The following is a 25101-nucleotide window of genomic DNA, read 5'->3' on the forward strand; positions in this document are numbered from 1 at the left end:
GCAACTTCGCATTTTAGCTCGAAGTGTTTTTTATTCTAAACCATTAACTGTTTGGGAAAGCTTATGCGGTGTAAAAATGCTTTTAGAGTGCTAAAAGCATTCCTGCACGGGACCTAAGTTTATGTTCAAGTGGCATTTCTTTTGCTTTACCCTCTAGCTTCCTCTTCAAAGTCAAGAAAAAAATTTGAATATTTGGTATATCCAGGTTAAACACATATACATCCCACGCTTATTAACGAGTCTTGCGACAACAACTGAACCATTGTTAACAAAAATGTCACCGTATCATAAGCAGAAATCAGTATCTATTACGGGAGAAAGATGCATTTCAAAACATGGGGAAAACTGATTTTTCATCCAGTTCTTTACTGACAGATCATATATACTCCTAAGACGAAGGGGAGAAATTAACTGACCCATGTGTTTTTGAACTAATAATAATTACTAGTACAGATCATAAAAATAATCCATTGGTATTGACTTTCTAACGCAATGGCACCAAGCTTGTTTTATTCTGCAATTGCTCATTTAGGAGGGCAGAAAGTGATTACGTAACGGGAAGCCCTACATTTGTTAAGGCTGCTAGAGTCATCAAAAGCATAGCTATATGCCTTTGGGCAAATAGCCTTGAAGAGGTGGGCGAAAAGCGTTGGCTTGCACGTCTTTGGATTTCCATACTCCCCAGTGCAGCAATATTTAGCTGATTGCATGGCCAAGCAGGCACTCTTACATCCCACCACCTTGGCTCCTTTCTTCACTTCCAATGCTGATGGGCAGCAAACGTTCAAATCAACTTCACATGATGCAACTCCGCAACCCATTCCGCCTCCAACAGGTTTCATCGAAACAGGCAGATTAAAGCCATCAACCAAACTTACATCATAGAAATGCAGTGGTGAAGAAGATGACCCAAGAGTCATTTCTATCACGGTTGCAGGTGGTGTACCGCCTGTTCCTTGGCACTGAAGTCGTCCGGAGCAGTCACCAGTATCACAAGAACCCTTGCCATTGCTGTTGAAATTACAACCTTGCCTGGCCCATATCCTCCCAGACCATTTCTGTGGAACGTCAAGAACTACTTCTTCACCACTACCAAGATGGAATCCACCATTTTTAGGAGTGGACTGACCTGCACTGCCAAGTACCCCAGGCCAAATGCTTTCCTTGCAGTTGTTCACAAGTATAACTTGCTCTCCATCTGCAATGAACAAAATAAAAATAAAAACCCACCAAATCCTTGACATAAAATATGAAGTTATTACTTACAAGAATAAACATATAACAGTGCACCATGTACCTGAAATGGAGGAAAGTGCTAACAAATATAGGAAGAAAGAAAGCAAAATCGAAGATACTGGCATGGTCAAGTTCTTGAATTCAATCAAGGGTTCCAGATAGCCACTAGGATAGAATTGGACAACCGCCAGCTTTTAACTTGAATGGCCAAGAAAAGGAAATCTCAACAGTTGAATCACCAGCCGTCCTTTCCTTTCTTTTTTCTACTCTCCTTTCTCTTTTCTACTTTGATGATATATGGCATATATCCATTGCTTCATATCAGGGGTTTCTTTTCTCTTTCAAAAATATAAATTTACTTCTTTAAGATCAGAGCTTTGGTAGTGATAGCCTGAACATGCATAAAGGTGTGTCCATTCAAGAATATCATACCATGTGATTTGAAACTAAAACAGAAAGGTTGAGTCTTGAGAGTATTCCAATTCCCAGACACTGCTAAAAAAGAACAGTACTTACAGATTGCAATAAAAATACCCTGAAATAATATTATAACTACAATTAAAAAGAAAAGTGTAAGGGGATCTAGGATATATGATATGATTATGCTCGTTACTTTCTTAATCGTGTAGTTTAAGATTTTCTTTCCTTTCACTTTTGTCTCAAAAGATAGCATATTAAACCCAAATAACCGAACTTGTTTCAGTGTTTGTGATTGATAAAAGCTTGATTTAGATAGATAGGAAGGTATCAGGCTGTACTTTAAGGAGGTGGGGCGGAGACAGAGCAAGTTGTATGACTTATAGGATAGCTGGAGCAGCCATTCTCTGGAGTTGGCAATCTCTTTCATTGATGTACGTCTATTATAATCAAATATACCTATTTAGTTTATATTATAAAGGAGAAGATTTAACAAGGGGATAAAAATATAACTTCATTGAAAAACACTCTCAAAAGTGTTAAAAATTTTGACCTTTTAACTTGGGTTAAAATTCTTGTTAATAATCTAGTTTTAGTTTGTAAAGGTACTTAGTTATCAAAAGTTTTGATATAAAATCAATGTCTGAATTGAAAAATGCTTTTCAACTTCAACGATAAACAAAGCTTTAAATTTGATAAAATAAATTTTAAAAATTATTATTTTTATTTGGTAATTAGTAATCTGCATCTTATTGATCTGGATTTACTAAAGAAGTATTAAACTTATAGTAGAAGTAATGATTTGCCCGGAAAAGAATTATTATTAAACTCAAAGAGAATCTATTTAAACTCACTTATAGTTGCATCCTCAGCTTCGTACATTCCTCTATGTGGTATAGGAAATGGAAAAGAGTGATGATATAACTTACATTTCTTTTTCTTTTTTCTTATTTTTGCTTATACACTATGGTTTTTTTGCTTATACACTCGCCATTAAGGCCAAAACACTTTTTTATCCGCAACAATAGCTACCTTCACACTGACTAATAATTTTATCCTTTTGCTGATGCTTCCCTAATTAGGGTCAATTGTAAGGTTTTAAAATTTTCACTAAGACACTTTGTACAGTTCTTAGATAACAAATTAAAAAATGAGTCAGTAAAGAGTTAAATTAACATCGGAGATGGAAATTAAAGTAGAAATTGTGAATACGCAAATATGGAAAAAATAATAATAAATTATAAATTTTGAAAAGTTGGAGGACTCTAAAGTACAATTTGATCATATTGAGAAAATATGAGGTATTGATTATTATTTTTCATGAGAATAATTTAAAATATGAATTAAGACGATGGAAATCACTTTTAGACTAAATTTGAAAAGATGGGAAAGTATAGTGATTAAATTGCATTTTTTGCATTTTATTGTGGAAAGGGCATAAATGATATTTTCACCACAAGTTGGAATAAAGTGGAAGTATATTTTTTATTTATGAAGTTTGGATATGTTAAGTGTTATATTTGTTGCGATGGAAGTGTAATGAGAGGTAAAAAAAAGTTGAAGTGTAGTTTTTTTTTTTGGAAAAAAATTATGTTCGAAAACGATCTTCTTGTACGGCGGAAAATTAAAATTTTAAAAATCAACTCGGTTTGTAAAATTTATAACAATAAACCCTAGACCGAATTCATACCTATATTTTTAGATAGGCGAATCCTTGTCGTTCCCGATTTTCAACCAAACGATCTTTTCCGCTATTCTCGTACCATTAACTGCTTTGAGTATGGGCTCAAGTAAATCGAATCAAACACAGAACTAGAAATATTTTATTTACTTTCAATGAGAAAGTAAATCTCTCGTAAATAGAAACATGTAGAAATGCAATTCACAAAAAATAGAATTATTCTTAAAATAAATTTATACTACTTTTTGCCAGAATAGCAATATTGAAAACTTCAGAGAAACCTGTCTTTTTCTCTTTTTGTTGGTGTGATTTGAAACCTACCAGTGTCATCTATTTATAGGGAGAGTTGGTAAAATCCTAGTTGAAGTGGTAGAATATAAATAATATTATTTTGATAGAAAAAAAAATCTCCAACTCCCTATTATTTAGGGAGAGAGGCGATAACCTTAGATAGGAATACTAGGGTTTGTCATCTCGTGTATTCCATTTAAGGGGAGTTGGGTCTCTCTTATATTGAGTCCAATTATATGTGATTCTTAAACTTTAACCCAACACTTTATAATTTATTCCAACCCAGTACATTTTTTATTTCCAAATTAAATATTATTTGTTCAATTAATTTAAATAAATTAATTTCTCAATTAAATAATTTTCTCAACCTAATTCTAATTCGTTAAAATCATGACAACTTTATCATAAAAGAATTTATGAGAAAATATATTTAATTTTTCTACATTCAATTGGATTCATAATGACCAAATAATTTAAATTCATTTTTAATTTCAATTATTAAATTAAATAATAATTCAAAAAATCATAAATTAATTCTTAAGTCATTTCATACTTAGTGAGAAAATCACATTCATTTCCAAATGTAACCTATTTCTCTAACTTTATCATTTCTGTTCATTTGATTCATCATGCAATTCATTTCTAGTTTCAATGAGCTAGTGGAGGGACCGACTGCACATATGCAATTGAGTCTCAAATGATTTATAATTAAATTCTAATTTTTTTACCTATTAATTATAAGCTTATTTAGTCACGAAGTCATTCCACTATAGTATCGTGACTAGGCTTTCCCTAACAACATACCATTATGAAAACAACTTGATCAGTGCTTCTCTAATGACCTTTTCATAAGTGTTTTACCCTTATAGGGTATCCTTAATCTCTTTGAAATAATATCCGTTCTCCTAATATGATCATATTTTATCTCATGGTAACCATTACATCTTCCTTCATGAAAAGTCAACTACTATAAAATAGTAATTAAGTTGTTGACCACCTCCAAACGTGTGGAAATTTAGAGTAAAAATTGTGCAAATAAAAAGATATAAAATCAATGTGGTATATGTAGTCGAACAAGTCAAATTGTAATATAGGTTAGTGTTACAACGAAATACAGGAAAATATTCCAAGGATCAAACTCAATGGAGGTTGAATTAAATATAAATATATTATCTATACCATTAGGTCTAAATAGTAATCTCCAAAAATCATATTATGATAATTAAAATTGAGAATTAAGATTGTAAAATAAAAACTAAATACTAAAAACAAAGTTAGCAGCCAAAAATCTCAATTAACAGACAGAAGATTAACTCACTTTTGTGGTTGCAATTAACTCCAGAATTCAGATTTTATTAGGGAAATAGTTATTAATTAATTAGTATTACCTCTTTGCCTCTACTACTTAACTAATCGACCAACACACACTTATCTCTTGACCTCAGTTTCCTAACTGGGATAAATCCACAATTTACTCGGTAAACTTATCTATCGACCTCGTTTATCCTAGATTACTCCCTAGGGTCGTCAATCCTAGAATTTCAACGCACATGAATTTATACCAACTAATTCCATTGGAAAACTCTAATTCTTTCATGAGTCACTCCCACATCCGCTTGTTAATCTTCCTAAAGATCTAGCCACCCATGAACACAATTTCCATATTCTCTAAATCAATTTACTTATGCACAAACACACAAATAAATTAAAATGAGAGAATGATAGAAATTGCTTTGTTTGATAAGCTTGATGCATTCGGAATCGCGAAATCCTTTGACAGTGACTGAGATATCGTCAATTGTAAACAAGAAACAAAATAAAAATAATGAAATACTTAATAACAAAGAATTGGATTCAAAACGAATCTAAGTCAAAGAACAAAAAAATAAGTTGTCTTTGAAAATAAACTAAAAATAAATAAAAACTAAAACCCTAAAACAGCTTGAGAAAAAGCTCCTTAAGCCATGCCTCAACTTAATTATTTATAGACTGAGTTTAACAGCCCTTATTAGGTCAAATACAAGCCTTAATCACATAAAATATAAGTTGTGCAGACGGAAACACCATCGCTTAATTTTTGCCCATCATATGGTGAATGCTTGATTGGTTATTAAACTGTAGCACTAACATACTTATGCAGCCAAGGTGATCACCGAATACTAAGGTATGCACTTACACTTTATATGTGTTTTACCAAATTAATGACTTAGTATGCTTAAAATAAAAAAATAACATCAAGTTGAATAAAAACAAATAATTTGGGAACTAACTTAGCATATTGCGAGCCAAGAGTCACAAGAGGGAAATAGGACCTCGCCATAGTATAGTGTTTGCCCTTAGGGGAAAGTTCGCTCTTTTTAGAGAGGTTTGCCAAATAAAGTGTGTACACTGAAACTTAGTTCACCAGTAGATTAGTTCACTAAAATTGATAGGTTCTCCAAAATTATGGGAGACGCCACTTAGAAGTTCACCAGTAGGGATCGCTAAAAAGGGCTGGGTTCTCCAATGATGAGTTCACCAACCTAGTGTGTTCGTCATAATAGGACAATTCACTAGAGTAGTTGAGTTTACCAATGTGAGGGAGCGCGTCAAACCAGGGAGTTTGCGTGTATCCATCCACCAGTAATAAGAGCTCGCTAAGTGAAGGGGTGTCCCAGGATAGAAATAACTAGTGGTTTGCAAGACCAAGTTGCGAGCTAGGCTAGCGAGTAGGTTACGAGCTAGTGTTCGCTAGATAGTGCATGAGGAGGGTTCGTAGGTAGCTTGAACTTGGAATTTCTATGCTTGTTTTTTATTGTGTGACTAGAAAGGCTTGTTATTAGGTATGTTTTTTTATGAATAATACTGCAAATACGTGATGTGCATGGTTGGCTAGTGTGTTTGTGATGTTTTAACGGAGAGTCACTTCAGTGGCTAATGTGACATTCAAAATTCAATTTGGACCGTCCCTACCAGGTTTGGGGCACCACAAAAATCATGTTTATGTTAATCTTGCATTATCATTGTAAGATTGCAATTGAATTAATTATTTAATCATATTAAAATTATAACTAATTAACACACTATCTAAATGGTGCAAGTTAACCTTCTTAAATATAAAATTAGATTAAATGAGTACTAGAATTAAACAATATTATTGCCTTGCATAACCTAAAGATTGTTGTGATTAAACTTGTTTCAATATATATATTTTACTTCACCCAACCTTATGCCTGTTTATGAAAATTAATTAATTAATTTAACATAGACATATGCTAGAAAGATTTAAACATCATAACATTCAATAATTTTAAATTATATCATATACCATTCATTTTCATACATTTTGTCCCTAGATCAAGCCTTCGAGGCCCAAGAAATAGCTTAGAAACAATTCGGGACTAATTTGAAACAAAATAGGAAGTTTAGGAAAATGTTGCAAAAATTAGAAACAGTGGTCACACGGCATGTGAAATCTCCTCGAGCCGTGTAGCTTTCGAACAAAGGACACACGACCATGTCCTCACCTGTGTAACTCATTGAGTAGGGTCACAAGACCGTGTTACATGCCCGTATGCTAGGCCATGTAACTCTTTGAGTAGCCCCACATGCCCGTGTGCCAGGCTGTGTGCTAGGCCATATAACACACTAACTTAAACTCTAAGAAATCCACAGATGACACATGGCCATGTCATCAGGCTGTGTGCATTACACGGCTATGCCACACGCCCATGTCCCAAGCCATGCCAGTCCAAAATTTACCTAAAATCAAGCCATTTCAAACCCATACCATGCATAAACATTTAATCCATTTGTGCACACTTTAAAAGGATCTTAACATCATCCAAACACACATCAAGATGCCATTTCAAGATCTTAATTCAACTACCAAATATGCCATTTAAAAGCACCACAATATACCAAAACAACTATCAAAACATGTCAATATTACACCATTTCATTCAATATAACCTATCCCAACTAGTTACCAAAACATACCACTTATAACCATTTTCAAACCATTCAAAACATACCATAAAAATCCTTATAAACATGCATAACAAGGTAACCAAAATGACATAATTTGACAATGCATCAAATGGTACCAATCCAATGTAACTTTCAAAACTTATACATACCAAAAAGACATTAACACATTCATCAAAATACCATTACACAACACCCTATACATGTCATTATAAACCTTGGCCAAAATGCTCAAAAACTACCAAATTGACTACTGAATATTATGATAGGTCTCCAACAAGCTTCTAACCAAATTGAGCTTCCGATGATTTATAAAACAAAGGAAAAAAACTACTTAAGCAACGAGTGCTTAGTAAGCTCGTATAAATTTTACGTAATCTGGTTTTCCGTTTGTTTCTCTAATGATAAGGGGATAGTCTCATTTTATTTATGATATGTGATATCAAAGAAAATAAAAGGAATAAAATCCCTTAGTGTGTTAGGGTTACCAAGAAAAACAATGTCAAAAGGTCTAGTAGCCATTTTTAAGTTTTTTTTTCTTACTGAAAATTTCAAGACAATTTTGTTGTTCATTTCTGACTGGGTAGATTATGTATAGACCAAGACATTGTTGCGACTTGGGATCGACATTGTTAAAAGGAATCATATCAATAATGTTGTTCGCCACTCTTCTTATTTTGAAAAAGTATATTGTCGACCTTTGTTTTAACCCAATTAATTCCTCGTACATGGATGCATGGTTGATGATCACTGGAATAATTTTTCCACTGCACCACGAGGCATACCGGTGATCCAAAAGTTGTTATGTGGATTTCATTGTGGAGACTTCCTAAAGGTAAGCAAAATTTTCTTATTACTGTACGATAGTTGGACCGATCTTTTTGGTATGTATTATCATGCAATATATCAAGAAATTTTATTTTCAAAAATGACAACTAGTCACAGCATGCTACTCGGTAAGATTGTCCCAAGATGACTCATTTGTGGTGTATGATGCGATAGGTGTTGAGTTCATGGTATACACTCAAGATCTTCTAGTTAAGTAACTCCCTAAGGAGCCATGCTTAAGCTAAAATGATGGTCAAACGTTACATGATTATTAGTATGTGTGAATGCCTAAGGAATTAGATTTATATACTAATTGGATGGAAATCCATGTTCTTACTAGTTGATCATGATCACCGCAAGGTGGCTTGACTCATTTCTGGTTCTCTTCCTTTCTACTTATGTGGCTTAGAGACTTTAGCCTTGCCTTTCTTAGCGCACTTTCCCTTCCTTTTTGAGTAAGAAGCTACAACTATATTTTCTTTTTCTCTTTGGATCGGCTGATCGCCATTCAACATTAACTCATAAGATTGTAACTCCTTTATGAGTTTTGTAAGTGTCAAGTTTTTGTTGCCAAGGTTATATGCGACTCGAAAGCTGGCAAAGTCCTTAGACAAACTCTTGAACACCATCTCGATCTGAGTGTTTTGGTCCAAATTGGTCTCATTGTCAACTACCTCAGCAAAGTATCCTATAAGAGTTACCATAGGTCTTTGATTGGAGTACCGAGTTTTTGTTGAGCATTCATCAAGGTAGTTATAACAAACTTGCCAAGGCAGCTTGGCCTCCGAACATTTCTTCTAGCTTATCCAGAATCGTTTTGGCAGTCTTACAGCTCTCTAATTCCTTATATAGGGTGCTTGATAAACCATAATATATACATGTTTGTACCTTATGTTTGGCATATTTTTGGAAGGATTATCATAAGATTTAATGAATTTGATGCTCATAATCCTTTAATTTCATGTTTCATACTCAAGAGAGCTTAGGATAACAAAAAAAGAGCAAGAAACGGGCCAAAAATGAACAAATTGGGTCTAATTCAGTGTTTCACAAGGCCTAGCCACTTTCACACGGGTAATCCACACGCCCGTGTGTGACACACGGGTAGGCCCCATGCCTGTGTGGCATGGTTGTATTGACATTAAACCAAGTCAGAATTGTACACGGCCTAAGGACCTTCACACGGACGTGGCACACGGTCGTGTCCCTATCGAGCCAAAGTCTAATTCTATTTGGAAAGGGCTAATTTTGGGCTATTTTAGGCATTCTAAAGTCTATATAAACACCCTAGAAGAGGATCAAGGAGGATACACAGAGTAGAAGGCAGAAAATACTTAAGGACAGCTATCAGAATCAGCTTGGAAGTAGGATCTACTTCAAGACTGAAGATCTCCATTCAATTTCCTTGTAAGTTCTTTGGGTTCTTTATGTTTTGTTGTTTTCCCAATCTTGAGATGTCTTCCATTATTATGAGCTAAACTCTCTAAATACCTAAGGGAGATGAAACCTAGGACGGATCTTATTACTATTTGAATTATATGATAAATACTTGTTCTTATTCTTAATTGTGAGTTTTAATTCTTGCTTTAATATTCTAGGATATTAATTCAGGTTTTGATGTGCTGATTCAGTGGAGCAAAAGTCCCTGTTTAAGAGTAGATCCTTCATAATTAAGCAGAGTTGCATGCAATCCTTGAGATAGGACGACATAAATCTGCCGAATTAAAGTCAAATCTAATAAGGGAATCCATAGATCGAGTTAATGAGACAATACGGGTTTTAATTAGAAAGAGATTTCGATTAATCAACCTAGAGTCAGTTGTTCTTAGTCTTAAGAGAGATATTAACATAAATCAGAGATTTCTACGGATTAAGTCAAGTGAATAAATCGTCTAATCCAGAAGTGATAAGTGAAGTCTAAGTGGATTCTTCCTTGGGTATTGTCTTCTCCATCAGTTTTCTAAAAGTATTTTCCAATTTTGTGTCTTTGTCGTAATTTTAGTTAATTAGATAATTAGTCTTAATTTAAAACATTCTCTTAATTGTTAGGCTAGATAATAAAAAGATAGCAATTACTAGTACTTTTAGTCTTTATGGAGATGATATTTTCAGTCTCACCGTAACTATACTACTGTTCGATAGGTGCACTTGCATTAGTCGAATTTTTAGTTAGTTTCACGATCACCAAGTTTTTGGCGCCGTTGCCAGGGACTAAGATATTAGGAATGCTTAATTTTTATTACTTTAGCCATTTTTTATTTTTATTGCAATTTAATTTTTTTTTGTTTTTGTTTTAATTATTAAATTTTTTTTCTATTTACTTCTGACAGGTTTTTATAGTTTATGACTAGAAGAAACCCGTCAGGACCTTTGCTTTTTGATAGTGAGATCGAGAGCACAGCTCGCAGAAACCGAAAAGAAATAAGGTGAAGCCTACAATACATAGAGGAAGAGCGAGAGGGCGATATTCACACTAATACCGAGAAGATGGCTGAAAATCAGAATAATCCGCTACCTCCTGTGGTTGCTGCAAATCCAGTAAATTAGGATCCTGCTCCTCGTACTATGTATGATTATGCTAAACCTACTTTAACAAGAATTGAATCGAGTATAGTTAGACCTTCTGTTGCTGCAAATAATTTTGAATTGAAACCTAACACTATTCAAATTATACAACAGTTTTTTCAGTTTGATGGTTTGCAGGACGAGGATCCAAACACTATTTAGTAAATTTTCTGGAATTCTACGACACATTTAAGATCAATGGCGTCTCTGATGATGCCATTCGTGTAACATCCTGATTTTGGGCTTAGTCGGAACAGTGGTTTCGGGACTACAAATCCGATGAGGAAAATTTTCATTTTATTATATTTTTATGGTCTACGATTTCACGAAATAATTTCGTGAAAATTTCGTTCGAAAATTTCGACGTTTGGGCACTCAATTTGGTCAAAAGGACTAAATTGTAAAAAGTGCAAAAGTTGAGTTCTACATGTTAGAAGTGTTTAATTGTTATGAGTTTTTAAATCAAAGGTCCTTAAATGGAAATTAGACCATTTTGAAGTTTGTGGACAAAAATGGACATGGTATGATAGGTTTTTAAAAGTTTTTCATTAAGGGCATTTTAGTAAATTGGTAATTAAATGAATAAAAAATGCCAAAATAAGTCAATTTTGCTCATCTTCTTCCTCATGGCCGAATATTTCATGAAAAACACCATGTCTAGGGTTTTCAAGCTTTCCAAGCTCATTTATGAAGGAAATCGAGATTCGGGCTTAAATCGAGAAAATACAAGGTTATGGGCTAAAATGGTAAATTGTCGTTTCTGGATTGAGGTAAGTTCGTGTGTTAATAATAATGCAATACCATGCATGAATTGTAATTCTCTATTGATATGGCATAAATTGTATGATTTAATATGTTTAAGAGAAGTTGATGGATGGTATGTATGATATGGAAAAATGTAATGCTTGTTGTGTCATGTGAAATTGAATGGAAAATTATTGTTACATGAATTGAGTGTTAAATTACTATTACCTGGGTTGTATGAGTTGCTGCATGGTTGTACCTGATGAGATTTCGACAAGTTTGTACGTAAAAAAAATTATCGATTCTTTTTATTTTATTATATTTTGTTATCATATGAAATATGGTTACCTATAGAATGACTATTTGTCTTAAATTACAAATTGAAAAAGGACTATGAATAAATTTGTAACATGTTGGAAAGTGAGGAATTTCTTGGTTGAGCCTTCAGAATAGAAACGATACGAATGATCTATTATGAGGTCGCATGTGTAGTGCTAAGTGCAGGCTACTATGCGTACCCGATAACTTCGATCACGTGTGTAGTACTAAGTGCAGGCTACTACGTGTACCGGATAATTGGTCGCATGTGTAGTACTAAGTGCAGGCTACTATGCGTACCAGATAGCTTTGGCTATAAGTGAGAAAATATGTGTAGGCAACTGAGTATCAGTTATTATTTTGAAAAGTTCAACGGGAAAAATCAATTGAGTAAAAATACATGTGAACATGATTATTTGATGAATAAGTGCAGGTATATGTTTAAGAAAATTTTGAGCAATATGCTCGATATTTGAGTGAACTTCGATAAGACAAAATGGATTAAGTGAAATTATGTAAGAGTGAATTTTAGTAGTAAACCTGTTGGACAAAGAAGATTGTGTGAATTTGAAAATTTACCAAAAATTGTGTAAGTTGAATTAAATAAATTATGAAATTAAAGCATAATGAGTCTATTTTCATATAAATAAAATATGGGGAGCAAAAGAGTTGTATATTATGTGATATTCTAATTTTTGTGAGACAGTGTTAGAATGAATTCGAGATCTCCTATTCTAACTTGGAAAAATTTTTAAAAATTGTATAATATTAATTATGGGTTATAATTTATATGATTAGAATATTTGATGAGTCTACTTTTAATAGAAACAAATAGGAACATTATCCAAGTCTCGTACTATGAGATAAATAAATTTAGTGAAGAAAGGTCGAAGCTGTCAAACAGCAAAACAGGGGAGACTTTGAATAATAAACTGTACTTATTGGCTGGATCAAAAATTCTAAATATTTTATGGTAGAAATATATATGAGTCTAGTTTCTGTAAACATTTACGGATCTTAATTTGGAGCACCGTAACTCTAGATATAAATGATTTAGTGACTCTGACTCAAGAAAGCAGCTTAACCAGAACATGTGTAAATGTACAATTGGGTTAGTTTTACTGTGGAAAGCATGTTAGTAAATTGCTTATTATTATTTCATGCGAGCTTACTAAGCGTAAAGTTTACCCCCTCCTTTCCATTTCTTTTAGTGTTGTCAGGTTAGCTCAGGGTTGGAGATCGTCGGAGGCAGCATCATACTATCAAGCCAACACCTTGACAGTATAAACAGATATGTTAGAATTATCAGGTGAGTGGCATGTATAGGGACCTAGTTTTATAACATGTGTTATTATAATTTGGCCAAATATATTGGTCTTTAGTGAGCTAATGATTCTGACTTATAAATCTAGCTATTTATGTTATGTTTGATATTGGTGATGTGCATATGCTTGTTTATCATACATGGTTGGTAATATGTTATGTGTTGTTGTGAATGTTTAAGTCCGTTAACGCCTCGAACCCTATCCCGACGTTGGATACGAGTAAGGAGTGTTACAATTCACCTTTGGTTTTTCCCTTTTCATTGAGGAATAAGACTAAACAGTAGTTGATTTCCCTTTTTATTGAGGAATAAGACTAAACAGTGGTTGAACTTATTATCGCGAGGGTTAATCACCACTTGGGAACAAATGACCGAAAAATTTTTACTTATATATTTTTCACCGGCTAAAACGGCTAAAATGAGGAATGATATCTAAAATGAGGAATGATATCTCTTGTTTTGTGCAGATGGATTTAGAAACTCTTTATGACGCATGGGAGAGATACAAAGACTTATTGAGAAGGTGCCCTCACCATAGGTTGCCTCGTTGGTTACAAGTTCAAACTTTCCACAACTGTTTGAATCCCTCGACTAGACAAATGATTGACGCAACTCCTAGTGGAACTATCAATAATAAGACATCTGAAGAGGCTTATGAGTTCATAGAAGAGATGCCACTGAATAATTATCAGTGGCAAGTCATGAGGACAAAATCGACAAAAGCAGCTTGCGTTTTTAACATTGATTCGGTTACTATGCTTTCCAATCAGGTAGAACTTTTGAATAGAAAAATTGATGGTTTACTTGGTTCTACACAGGTTCATCCATCCTTACATTGTGATGCAAGTGGAGGTGGAACGAGCAATTTAGAATATCCATCCTACGGCCCTAACATGGAGAACGAGCAAATGAATTATATGGGTAATAATCCTCGGCCTCAAAATAATCCTTATAGTAACACTTAAAATGCAGGCTGGAGGAACCATCCAAATTTCTCGTGGGGAGGCCAAGGCAATCAAAGACCACGACCCCCTCCAGGCTTTCATCAATAACCTTACTAGTAAGAGAAAAAGCCAAACCTTGAGGAGATAATGACAAAGTTTATTTCAGTAGCGGAGACTCATTTTTAGAACACTGAAATTGCACTTAAAAATTAGAAAGCATCAATTCAAGGGCTCGAGAATCAAATAGGATAGTTGGCTAAGATGATTTCAGAGAGACCACTAGGGAGTCTACCTAGTAACACCAAACCCAATCCAAAAGAGCATGTAAAAGCAGTTACATTAAGGAGTGGGAAAATATTAGCTGAATCTGAACAAAGCTGCCACCAGAAGCTGACAGAAAAGAAGATGAGGAGGTAAAACCCGTAAACAATGAAAAACTGGTGCTGAGGGAATATAAACCACCAATCTCGTACCCAGCAAAATTGAAGAAAGACTGCATAGATGCACAATTCGGTAAATTTCTTGAACTGTTTAAACAATTACATATTAACTTACCTTTTCTTAAAGCTATCTCGCAGGTGCCTACATACGCAAAATTTTTGAAGGAGCTTCTAATAAATAAAAGGAAGTTTGAAGAATTATCTATAGTGGAACTCAACGAGGAGTGCTTGGCCATACTCCAAAATAAATTGCCAACCAAACTGAAAGATCCATGAAATTTTACTATTCCCTGCTTAATTGGTAGTTTAAATTTTGAAAAGGCACTAGCTGATTTAGGCACTAGCATTAATTTGATGCCCTACAAAATGTTTAAGCAACTTGGCCTTGGGGAACCAAAACCTACGAGGATGAGTATTCAACTAGCTGACAGATCTGTTAAATATCCTAGGGGTATTATCGAGGATGTACTCGTAAAAGTAGATAAGTTCATATTCCCTGTTGATTTTGTTATGCTTGACATGGATGAGGATGTTGAGGTGTCTTTAATTTTAGGTCGCCCATTTTTAGCCACTGCTAGGGCTGTTATTGATGTAGGTGACGTTAAACTTGTGCTTAGGATAGGTGACGAAGAAATTATTTTTAAAATTTATGGTGCCATGAGATTTTCTAGGGAACAAGATGACTCCTGTTATTTTATTGATTCTATTGATCATGCTATTCAAGATTCTCTACAGGAAATCGTACATGGGGACACATTGGAACTATGTCTTGCCAAAGGAGAGGAGGTAAATGATGATGATTCTGCGATAGGTAAGATAAAAGCTGAACTAAATTCCAATGAGTCTTCACTGAGATAGAAGAGCTATGATGGTATTGAGGTAAACAATGAATTAAAATTAAAACCCTCTGTTGAAGAACCTCCTAAATTGGAATTAAAGCAACTACCAAATCACTTAGAATATGCGTTTCTTGGAAATAATTCCACATTACCAGTGATTATTGCTTCAGATTTACAGCCAACTGAAAATGACGAGTTACTCCAAGTGTTGAAGGACCACAAAAGAGCCATAGCTTGGAAGATTTCTGACATAAGAGGGATCAGTCCTTCTTTTTGTACACATAAAATTTTAATGGAAGATGAATATAAACCTTGTGTGCAAGCTCAAAGGCGACTGAATCCCAACATGAAAGAAGTTGTAAAAGTCGAGGTAATTAAACTTCTAGATGCTGGAATTATATATCTTATTTCTGACAGTTTTTGAGTGAGCCCTGTGCAGGTTGTTCCTAAAAAATGAGGCATGACTGTTGTGGCCAATTAGAGGAACGAATTAATTCCAACGTGAACAGTCACAGGATGGAGAGTTTGTATTGAATATAGAAAATTAAACGATGCCACAAGAAAAGATCACTTTCCCTTACCGTTCATTGATCAGATGTTGAAAAGATTATTTAGGCATATGTATTATTGATTCCTAGATGGAATCTCTGGTTATTTCCAAATCCCAAAAGCTCCTGAGAACCAAGAGAAAATGACATTTACATGTCCATATGGTACGTTTGCTTATCGACGGATGCCTTTTGGATTATGTAATGCTCCTGCTACTTTTCAGCGATGCATGTTGGCCATTTTTTATGAGCTCGTGGAAGACATTATGGAGGTATTTATGGATGACTTCTCAGTATTCAGTAACTCTTTCCATCTTTGCCTTAAAAATTTAAAACGAGTTCTAATGAGATGTGAGGAAATGAACCTAGTATTGAATTAGGAAAAATGTCACTTCATAGTTCGTGAAGGGGTTGTGTTAGGCCACAAAATTTCTAGCAAGAGAATCGAGGTTGACAAATAGAAAGTTGAAACTATTGAGAAATTACCTCCCCCTAGTTCAGTTAAGGCTATTCGAAGCTTTTTAGGTCATGCTGAATTTTATAGAAGGTTTATTAAAGATTTTTCTAAAATAGCTAAGCCTTAACAAATTTACTAGAAAAAAATGTGCCTTTCAGTTTCAGTCAGGAATATTTAGAAGAATTTATTACTCTTAAAGATAAATTAATTAATGCTCCAATTGTAGTTGCATCTGATTAGAATTTACACTTTGAACTAATGTGTGATGCGAGTGATTTTACAGTGGGTGCGGTTCTTGGACAGCGGAAAGACAGGCATTTTCAACCAATCTATTATGCTAGCAAAACATTGACAGCCGTACAAGAAAATTATACAACAACTGAGAAAGAATTGTTGGTTGTGGTTTTTGCATTCGATAAATTTAGACCATATTTAATATTATCTAAAGTTGTTGTCTACACTAACCATTTTGCTTTTTGATACCTCCTTACTAAAATAGATGCAGAACCTCGACTAATAAGATGGATTTTATTGTTGCAAGAATTCGATTTAGAAATTCAAGATAAGAAGGGAACGAAAAATCTTGCAGCAGACCATCTATCTAGATTAGAAAACCCACATCTCAAGGAGATTGATAAACATGAGATAAATGACTCGTTCCCTGACGAACAACTCTTTGCTATATCTGACTCCGAGGAACCTTGGTTCGCAAACATTGTGAATTATTTAGCTACTAATGTTGCACCAAAAGGGTTGACACATCAGCAAAAGAAACGCTTCTTTACTGATGTGAAAAACTACTTTTGGGAAGATCCTTTTCTTTTTCGTATATGTGCAGATCAAGTCATTAGAAGATGTGTTACGAAGTCAGAAGTAATTAGAATCTTGGAGCATTGCCACTCAGGACCGACTGAAGGACATTATAGTGGGATTAAGACCGCACATAAAACACTCGAATCAGGTTTTTATTGGCCCACACCATTCAAAGACGCCAATAGATATGTTACTTCTTGTAATAAATGTCAACAGACAGGTAATATATCTAAACGTGATGAAATGCCTCAAATGTACATGCTTTCATATGAAATATTTGATGTATGAGGTATTGAATTCATGGGTCCATTCCCTAGCTCATTTGGGAATAAATATAACTTAGTAGCCGTTGATTATATGTCTAAATGGGTGGAAGCCCAAGCCTTACCTACTAATGATGCTAAAATGGTGGTAAGGTTCCTTAAGAAACTCTTCTCTCGATTTGGAACACCTAGAACAATTATCAGTGATAGGGGTACTCATTTTTGTAATGCTTAATTTGATAAAACCCTTAAGAAATATAGAGTTTACCATAGAACAGCTACCCCTTACCATCCTCAAACTAGTGGACAAGTCGAAGTCGTGAACCGAGAGCTTAAATGTATCTTAGAAAAGACTGTAGAGTCAAATAGGAAGGCTTGAGCAAAGAAAATGGATGATGCTTTATGGGCCTATAGAACTGCTTTTAAGACCCCTATAGAAACATCTCCTTATAGACTTGTTTATGGGAAGAGTTTTTATTTATCATTTGAACTAGAACATAAAGCATTCTGGGCTATAAAATTTCTGAACTTTGATCCCAAACTCGTAGGTGAAAAGAGATTGATGCAGCTAAACGAGTTAGATGAATGGCGAGCTAATGCATATGAAAACTCACGATTATACAAGGAAGCAATGAAGTGCCGCCATGATGCTCGGTTAAAGCAAGACAAGCAATTTGAAGTTGGAGACCTTGTCCTGCTATATAACTAAAGGCTCAAATTGTTTTCTGGAAAGCTTAAATCACGATGGTCAGGTCCTTTCGTAGTCCAAACCGTCTTTCCATATGGCACAGTAGAGGTAAGTCACCCAACCTAAGGCACTTTCAAGGTAAATGGACATTGTCTTAAACTTTATAACGATAAGGATTTTAAAGAAAATAGAGAGGAGCTACTGCTCCGCGAACCTGCCTAAACATACCTACAAGGTAAAATCAAGCTTAGACTCTAAATAAGCGCTCATCGGGAGGTAACCCGAGCACTAACCCCACTAAATAACTTTAGTTTGTTTTTCCATTTTTTTATATAAATTAATTGCAAGTATTTTTGGCACACACAGCCTGACACACGGGCGTGCCTTGGGCCGTACGCTCACCACGGGTAGGAGACACGGGTGTGGCCATGGCTATGCTAAAATAGGAAAAACGTTTTCCCCAAGACAGGATGACACACGGGCTCCAATATATGGCCATGACCGTGCGATACAGTCGTGTGCAGCACACAGCTATGGGACACGGGCGTACCCCAGACCGTGGTGAAACTGTATTTTAATTCTCTGAAATATTAATAGTGGCATGGTATGCGTTAAATCACCACGGCCGTGGAAGGCGGCCGTGGAAGTTACACGGTCAGGAACACGGGCGTGGTTGAGGCTGTGTGGGAAATTGCACAAACAACTAAAAGTTTTAACAAGTCAAAATACAACACGGGCTTAAGCCATAGCCGTGCCCAAAAGCTGTGCGTAATCCTGATTACTAGACACGGGCATGTTCGACCTACCACGGGAGTGGGAGAAGCGAATGAAGCACCACATGGCCGTGCGATGTGGCCATGTGGCATGGGCGTGGCCACAGGCCATGTGGCATGGGCGTGGCCACAGGCCATGTGGCATGGGCGTGGCCACAGGCCATGTGCAATACTGACTTGAATCATCAGACCATAAGCACAAGTCATGAACATGGGCATGTTGGACCTACTACAGGCTTGAGAGAAACGAATGAATGTGCACACAGCCATGCGACGCGACTGTGTGGGTCACACGACCTATAAACACGAGCGTGTCGAAAGGACCGTGTGTGACATTGACAAAGATTTCACAAAAAACACGGGCTAGGAACACACCACAAGGGCGTGGGCCACGGTTGTGTGGCCCAAAACAGGGCTTACACAACTGTTGCCCCCATTTATTCTCCTCCCCTAACCTTAATTTTCTCCCTTTCCTATTTAGAACCCCACTATCACTATTCATCAACCTTTCCACTATTCACCTTCTCCACTCCAGCCACCATTCTCCGACGAACCTCCGGCGACCAACACCCCACTCTCATTTCTTTTATTTCTTCCTCTCTTTCATCTCTCTTTCTCTATCCTTGCTCAACCCCATAACCCCCTTTTCCATCACCCTCACACCACGCCCCAACACGTACGACCCGAGCCCACTCACACCACCTCCGTCCGGCTACCATTCATCCCGGCGTCAGTTCACCTTCTTTCCCCCATTTCCTCTAATTTCTTTTATTTGCTTATATTTTATCTTATTTATTTTCTATTTTTCTTTTATTCTTGCCATTTTTCTGTATTATTATTACTTTTCTTAGTTTTAAATTCATTATTATATTTCTTTGGTTATGTCTATTTTTGGTGTCGTGGGTTGTCTTGTTAGCTTAGTTTCAATTTCTCTTTGCTCTTATTATGACCACTTAGATTCGTATGCTCTTAAGTTATATTTACATACTGTCAAATTTTTATTTTCGCATGTTTGGTTAATGGTGCATATAGGACTAAATTTCCATCTTGTTATCACAATAGAGTTTTCTAAGCTACATTTTTGTCTTATCTCTTCCTAAGCTTCTCGATATCTTTGATTAAGTGTTAATTATGCCGATTCTATTCATATTGAAATGTTTTATCTTTCTGGTACATCATGACAAACACTTGAGGAAAGAAAATTTCTGTCCCCAGCTCTACAAAACGAAAGGGATTAGGTGGGACTTCCTCGAGTGCCACCACTGAGATTCGCCATCCATTCCTCCAATTTCCACTAGGGCCCGAGGAAGAATTATTTCAGATTCTACGTACCCGACCCCTTAGTGTGGGCCATTGCATCGATTAGGCCGTATTAGAGCAGGTCTACCTAGCTGATTCAGTTCGAGCCCTCCTCACCACCACTTCTTTGATATAATCGAGCTGACGTATCTAGAGTTCACTTTAGAACTATGCTCGATGTTTCACTTTAGAACTATGCTCGATGTTTCAATTACAAACGGTTATGGCAGAGTACGACGACCCAGGAACAGTCCAATTTTGCCTTGGCGGTCTAGTACGACAGTTGAGTGTCCCAGAATTTGGACCTGTCTTGGGACTCTATATAGACGATGTCTTTGGTTAAGTGTTAATTATGTCGATTCTATTCATATTGAAATGTTTTGTCTTTTAGGTACATCATGACAAACACTTGAGGAAAGAAAACTTCTGTCCCCACCTCTAAAAAGCGAAAGAGATCAGGTGCGACGTCCTCGAGTGCCACCACTGAGATCCGCCATTGATTCCTCCAATTTCCACCAGGGCCCCAGGAAGAATTATTTCAAATTCTATGTACCCGACCTCTTGGTGTGGGCCGTTACGTCGATTGGGCTGCATTAGAACAGGTCCACCTAGCTGATTCAGTTTGGGCCCTCCTCGCCACTGCTCTGTGGGACCGCTTCTTTGGTATCATCAAGCCGACATATCTAGAGTTCACTTTGGAACTAAACTCGACGTTTCAGTTGCAAACGGTTATGGTAGAGTACGATGACCTAGGAACAGTCCAATTCTGCCTTGGCAGTCTAGTATTGCAGTTAAGTGTTCTAGAATTTGGAGCTGCCTTGGAACTCTATACAGACGATTTTATGGAGGTCGAAAATTTTCCCCACCTCCACCGCTACATCTATTATGCACCTTCATCGTGTTGGACAGCCCTCATGCTTGTTACAGGTATCTATGACCCCAGCCGCTCAAAGGTATCAGCTCTAGCTCTAGCTCTGCAATATCTTTACGCCCTCTTGGCACACACATTAATAGGGAGACAAGAAAGCACTGGCATCGTTAACACTCATGAAACATACTTCCTGTAAAGCATGAGGCAATGGCATATTTTTGATCTCGCATAATTCATCGCCCTTGCCTTTCGCTATCAGACAGAACGACACCGAAAGGGAGTCATCAGCATTGGCCCATATGTGACTCGACTAGCTCGACACTTTGGGCTCCTGAACACATCAGTACAGTCCTCATCGCTCACACTCATGGGCAAGATATCTTCACAAGGCATCTCGAGTATGCTCCACATGAGGATGATAGAGTGTCGTCACGGGTTTGATCCTTCTCAATACCGATTAGCACGAGCCACTGATGAGGATGACCCCGAGGATATTCCTGACGATATCCCTTCATTTCATAAGGACCTACCGTCTTTGCCACTGCCAAGACACCTATCAGTTCATGCGGCTGCTTTATTAACAGAAATTTCTAACCACTTGGATCGATTTGAGTAATATTGCACTTGGCGATTTGACAACATAGAGGCGACTTTGCAACAGATTTGCCAGTATTTCCACATTTCGCCTCCAGGAGCACCACCAAACGATCCAGCTGCCGATGAGGACTTTTGAGTCCATTCATTTTCACTTTAGTTGTTTTTCTTTTTCCTTTTATTTTTAGTTTTATTCCTATTTTTTATGTTCTAAAAAGACTTTGATTAGTTTATTTTAAATCTCTGAATTCTATAGCTGTTCTTTTATGAGTAACCCTAACAACCCCATCAATACAATTCTCCATAACATCACTGGTGATATTATAGTTTCAAAAGGCTCAGTCGATTGGTGCTACTCAGAAATATACAAACAGACCTATGGGAAAAGAGAATCCACGACTGCCATGTCCTGCTCGACCATGACCATAGCCACCACGACACCGACCACCACGATAACCTCTTAGTTAGGTGTTGTGATTATGGAACCCAACCTCTACCACCACCTTTACTTCTGTCTAATGTCACATGCACATCATTTCCAATGTCTATAAACCCATTTTCGCTCTTCCAAGGACTACATCCAAATTCAGGCCAGTGTCACTTCTCCCCCTGCTCTATAATATTATGCTTATATCATTATTATCTATCTTTGTACATGAAAGACACTGTACACCTTAAGTGTAGGGAGGTTATGATATTCTGTTTATCAGAAAATCCCTGAATCATATCATGTTCTCAAATAATTTTCTCATATCACTATTAGAATGAATTTTGATTGATTTATAATGGTTATTCATATGTTTTAAATTAAATCATAGGTAATTATGCTTTGAATGTTTAAACTTTAAAACATTAGAGAATCAAGCATGATAAGTTGACTTTTGAGTAGTAAAATTGCTAAGTTGTTTCCCTGAATTGAGGTATTATCTTGAAGTTTTGAATTTACAAGAGTGACATCAAATACCTATAATTTTCGTAAGATTTTGAGCCTTTTTAAGCATATATCTTTCTTGCTCACTTATTTTTATTGGTTATGAGTGTGTCAACGTTGATTTGATATTCTAGAACTTGCATCGATTATACATGTCGAGACAACAGATTTGATTTGATATACTAAAATGATAAAGGCACTTAGGTTTTAACCCATTAACCCCATAAAAAGCCTACTCACATAATTGACCGCTAGTGAACCCCTTTGAACCTTAACCATTGTTTCTTGATTTTCCCCTTAATGATTTACCCACGACTGAACCCTTTTTGATTCGTTAAGAATTTCTCTTTTTATTGACTCCTTTTTTGTCGAGCTTTGATTTGATTAGTTACCTAACTATTTCCGTCCATTTCAGTTGTTGAATTATTATGTACTATCCATTACTTGTTCTTGTTCTTAAAACAAAAACAATTGTACATTTATTCATTCAATTACATATTGTTTTAAAGAGCTTGGATAAGTTAAAGTTAGTTTATTGAGGGAAAGCTCACTTCATCTTAGAAAGTTTTATTTCGGGCACCTGTTTGTAATTCAGTAATTTGTTTTTTTTCTTCTAAGTTGGGTAATTTATTAAATTAATCTCAATTCTAACCCACTTTTTCATCCTTTATCCACACCTTTAACCCAAGCCCTATTACAACCCTGCTAAAGACCTTTTGATTCGTGTATCATCTCATTTATAGTGGTGGAGATTTGATTTTCATGCAAGCCTATGGTAATAACTTTTCATGTTTGACTATTGAGTGCTTAATTATTGAACCTTAAACATTTCGAGTGATTTGAGTGAATCTTTAGTGAGGATATCAACTCTTGTCAATTTGGAATTAAAGGTGATTACTTAGATAAAGGCGGATACCTATGATATTATGATTAAAATGCTCAACTTAGATTGTTTGAAACTTTGATGTTCTTTTAGTTGAATAATCAATGTGTGATTATCTGTGGATTACTTTGAACATTTTTTTATGAGAATTATAAGTTAAATTAATTTTAATTGTGAGTTGAGAATTTTGCTTGAGGACAAGTAATTGCTTAAGTGTGGGGATATTTGATAAACCATAATATATACATGTTTTTACGCTATGCTTGGAATATTTTTGGAAGGATTATCATAAGATTTAGTGAATTTGATGCTCCTAATCCTTTAATTTCATGTTTCATACTCAGGAGAGCTTAGGATAGCAAAAAGAGCAAGAAACGGGCCAAAAACGAACAAGTTGGGTCTAATTCAGTGTTTCACATGGCCTAGGCACTTCTACATGGGTAATCCACATGCCCATGTGTGACACACGGGTAAGCCACACACTCGTGTGGCATAGCCGTGTCGACATTAAACCAACTCAGAATTGTACACGGCCTGAGGACCTTCATACGGGTATGGCACACAACCGTGTCCCTATCGAGCCAAAGTCTAATTCTATTTGGAAAAGGCTAATTTTGGGCATTCCAAAGTCTATATAAACACCCTAGAAGAGGATCAAGGGGGATACATAGAGTAGAAGGTAGAAAATACTCAAGGACAGCCATCAGAATCAGCTTGGAAGTAGGATCTACTTTAAGACTGAAGATCTCCATTCAATTTCCTTAGAAGTTCTTTGGGTTCATTATATTTTTTTGTTTTCCCAATCTTGAGATGTCTTCCATTATTATGAACTAAACTCCCTAAATACCTATGGGAGATGAAACCTAGGACGGATCTTATTACTATTTGAATTATATGATAAATACTTGTTCTTATTCTTAATTGTGAGTTCTAATTATTGCTTTGATATTTCATGATATTAATTCAAGTTTTGATATGCTTATTCAGTGGAGCAAAAGTCCTTGTAAGAGTAGATCCTTCATAATTAAGCGGAGTTGCATGCAATCTTAGAGATAGGACGGCATAAATTTGCCGGATTAGAGTCAAATCTAATAAGGGAATCCATAGATCGAGTTAATGCAACAATAGGGGTTTTACTTAGAAAGAGATTTCGATTAATCAACCTAGAGTCAGTTGTTCTTAGTCTCGAGAGAGATATTAATATAAATCAGGGATTTCTACGGATTAAGTTAAGTGAATAAATCGTCTAATTCAGAAGTGATAAGTGAAGTCTAGGTGGATTCTTCCTTGGGTATTGTCTTCTCCGTCGATTTTCTAAAAGTATTTTCCAATTTTGTATCTCTGTCGTAATTTTAGTTAATTAGATAATAAGTCTTAATTTAAAACAT

General features: G+C 35.8%; 1 protein-coding gene and 1 non-coding gene across 2 annotated transcripts; both read right to left on the bottom strand.

Moving 5' to 3' along the window:
• Nucleotides 1–349: 349 nt before the first annotated feature.
• LOC108459955 (thaumatin-like protein) lies at nucleotides 350–1503 on the bottom strand. Its single transcript, XM_017759349.2, has 2 exons — nucleotides 1298–1503; nucleotides 350–1198 (listed from the first exon to the last, which is right to left on the bottom strand). The coding sequence occupies exons 1-2, from the start codon at nucleotides 1359–1361 to the stop codon at nucleotides 525–527; spliced, it is 738 nt and encodes a 245-aa protein (XP_017614838.1). The 5' UTR covers nucleotides 1362–1503; the 3' UTR covers nucleotides 350–524.
• Nucleotides 1504–13804: 12301 nt separating this feature from the next.
• Nucleotides 13805–13911, bottom strand: LOC128292197 (small nucleolar RNA R71). Its single transcript, XR_008282182.1, has one exon. It is a non-coding gene; the product is annotated as a small nucleolar RNA R71 (small nucleolar RNA).
• Nucleotides 13912–25101: the final 11190 nt, after the last annotated feature.

Source organism: Gossypium arboreum, chromosome 4 (assembly GCF_025698485.1).
Source record: "Gossypium arboreum isolate Shixiya-1 chromosome 4, ASM2569848v2, whole genome shotgun sequence".
NCBI lineage: Eukaryota > Viridiplantae > Streptophyta > Magnoliopsida > Malvales > Malvaceae > Gossypium > Gossypium arboreum.